Genomic DNA, 2,557 nt, shown 5'->3' on the forward strand with positions numbered 1-2,557 from the left:
TTCTATTTCCATTTGAGCATCCTCTGAATTTATGAAAAAAAATGTTCTTCTTTTATACCTGTATTATTTTCAAGAATAACTTAAATGTTACTATTAAAAGACACTATATTTCCTGACACAGAGCTACCTCAGTTCACTCACATATTTAAGTTTTAATCAAATTTTAGTGTACTTAGAAAGCTTGTATATAAAATAAGAAGTAAAAATCACATTTTAAAGATGGATAATATATGATTAGATATATTAACATATATATTAGTAGCTAAATTATTATAGAAATGTGAATACAGTGACAATTCTCAAATGATTTAATGTAGCAAACGACTCATAATTTTACTTGTAAAAAACATGGTTTAACTAAAAATGAGGAAAGAAGTTGTATTGGTACCATTCAAATTTTTTTGTATCTAACTGAGCTTAAATAACATTAGATCATTATTTACTTGATTGATTTGTGCTTCATAGGTTTTTCTAATAAGCATGAACTTTACAAACAAGTCAGTTACACTTTCTTTAGTCAAATGTCTACTGCGTGTCAGGTCACTGGAGTAATCCTCATGTTTCACATGAGCTTTCATCAGCCAGGACCAGTTTGGTTAATTTGATATACATTAGCATATGGTAAAGTTTATGTAGGAGAACTCTAAATAGAAAAATTAATCTAAAGTGATTCTGAGTCGTGAAAATATGGTTCTAAATGTCTTATCATAGTTTAATATACTAACTTAGTGTTGCATAGAGCAAAAGAAGAATAAGTTATAACATGATGTAAGTTCATATCACCTCTCAGGTGTTTACAAGTACAATAATTTTGGTCATTAATAATTTCATGAGCTGAAAAATGTAAAAGAAGCTAATTTGTCACTCGCATAGGGTATTGAGTGAATTTTTCAAAAATCATATTCTTTAAGTTTTTAATTAAACACACTGTCAGAATAGTTGATTGAAAATAATTCCACTTCTTCTGCTTGAGAAAAATCTTTGAGAGCTTGATCTTACTTTTTTGTGTATGTATTATTGAGCACATTCCACAAACTTAACACACCTTTCTACGAATGTGTATCCTGAATCACAGGTGTAGTCAGACAAGTGTGTTGTGGTTGTGGAGGCTATGGTGCTCAGCCTGCTATGTACTGTGCCTGCCTGCTGGATGGATCTAAGAAGCTGTGCTTCTCCAGTGTTTCCCAGCATCAGTTGTTTAAGAGGTCCCCAAAGAAAAACGTCTCCAACTTTAGAGCAGTTTTAGATGGACTGTAGGTAACCAGTAAGCTAGATAATTGTTAAGTAATGTCATAAGTGCTTCATTTGTAAAAATACTGTATGTCCCCAGCACTGTAATTTTGTGTCTTTTGTGACGACAGAGCAGAGTCTACTGATAGATGGAGAGGCTCAACTATTCCAGAGTACCGGAATTCGTGTTACTTGGGCTCACTGAGTCTCCTGAGCTTCAGATATTCTTCTTTGTGACGTTTTCCATTTTCTATTTGTTGACAATGTTTGGGAATTGCCTAATTCTACTTACTGTCCTGTCTACTTCACATCTCCACGCTCCCATGTTCTTCCTGCTCAGCAACCTTTCTCTGATTGACATGTGCCTCTCCTCCTTTGCCACACCAAAGATGATCATGGACTTTTTTGCTCACCACAAGACCATCTCTTTTGAGGGTTGCATTTCTCAAATCTTTCTTCTGCATCTTTTCACTGGGACTGAAATTGTACTGCTGATATCCATGTCTTTTGACAGGTATATTGCCATATGTAAACCTCTCTACTATACAACAATTATGAGCCAGAAAGTATGTGTTGGGCTTGTAGCAACTTCTTGGATGGTAGGCTTCCTACATACAATGAGTCAATTAGTTTTTATCCTATATTTACCCTTCTGTGGGCCCAACGTAGTAGACAATTTCTTCTGCGATCTTCCTTTGGTAATCCAACTGGCTTGTATAGATACATATGTTCTTGGTATCTTCATGGTCTCATCCAGTGGTGTTATTGCTATTATAAGTTTTCTGCTTTTGCTCATCTCCTATATTGTGGTGCTTGTGACTATCAGAGACCACTCTTCTATTGGGTCATCCAAGGCTCTTTCTACTTGCACTTCACATTTCATAGTTGTGCTAATGTTCTTTGTACCTTGCATTTTCATTTATGTGTGGCCTTTCACAAACTTTCTGGTGGATAAAATTCTCTCGGTTTTCTACACCATCTTCACCCCTTTCCTGAATCCACTTATCTATACTTTGAGAAACCAGGAAGTGAGGACAGCGGTGAAGAAAAAACTAAGTACCCAGTATTTCACTTTTGGGAAAACAACGCCACATTATACAGTGAAAGGACTGGAGAGATCCTGAGGTGAGGTCAGATTTTCCAATAGCAGATAATTAAGTTAGAATCTGCTTTTCAGATCATTTGACCTAAATTCATGATACCAAGAAGTTGGGGTTGAGAGATACGCAACTACTTGCTCTAAAATGAGTGCTGTGTTGACTAGTTTTTTGTGATTATGGATCCATTTGATGTGTTGAAGTCTATAATGTGTTTTCATAGAAAAGTT

General features: G+C 35.2%; 1 protein-coding gene across 1 annotated transcript; it reads left to right on the plus strand.

The window, feature by feature from the left end:
• The first annotated feature begins 1,379 nt into the window (after positions 1–1,379).
• LOC101841779 (olfactory receptor 4K2) lies at positions 1,380–2,354 on the plus strand. The gene has a single exon (XM_005087495.1). The coding sequence runs from the start codon at positions 1,380–1,382 to the stop codon at positions 2,352–2,354; it is 975 nt and encodes a 324-aa protein (XP_005087552.1).
• Positions 2,355–2,557: the final 203 nt, after the last annotated feature.

The sequence above is a fragment of the Mesocricetus auratus genome, unplaced genomic scaffold, assembly GCF_017639785.1.
Source record: "Mesocricetus auratus isolate SY011 unplaced genomic scaffold, BCM_Maur_2.0 Super-Scaffold_100048, whole genome shotgun sequence".
NCBI classification, from domain to species: domain Eukaryota; kingdom Metazoa; phylum Chordata; class Mammalia; order Rodentia; family Cricetidae; genus Mesocricetus; species Mesocricetus auratus.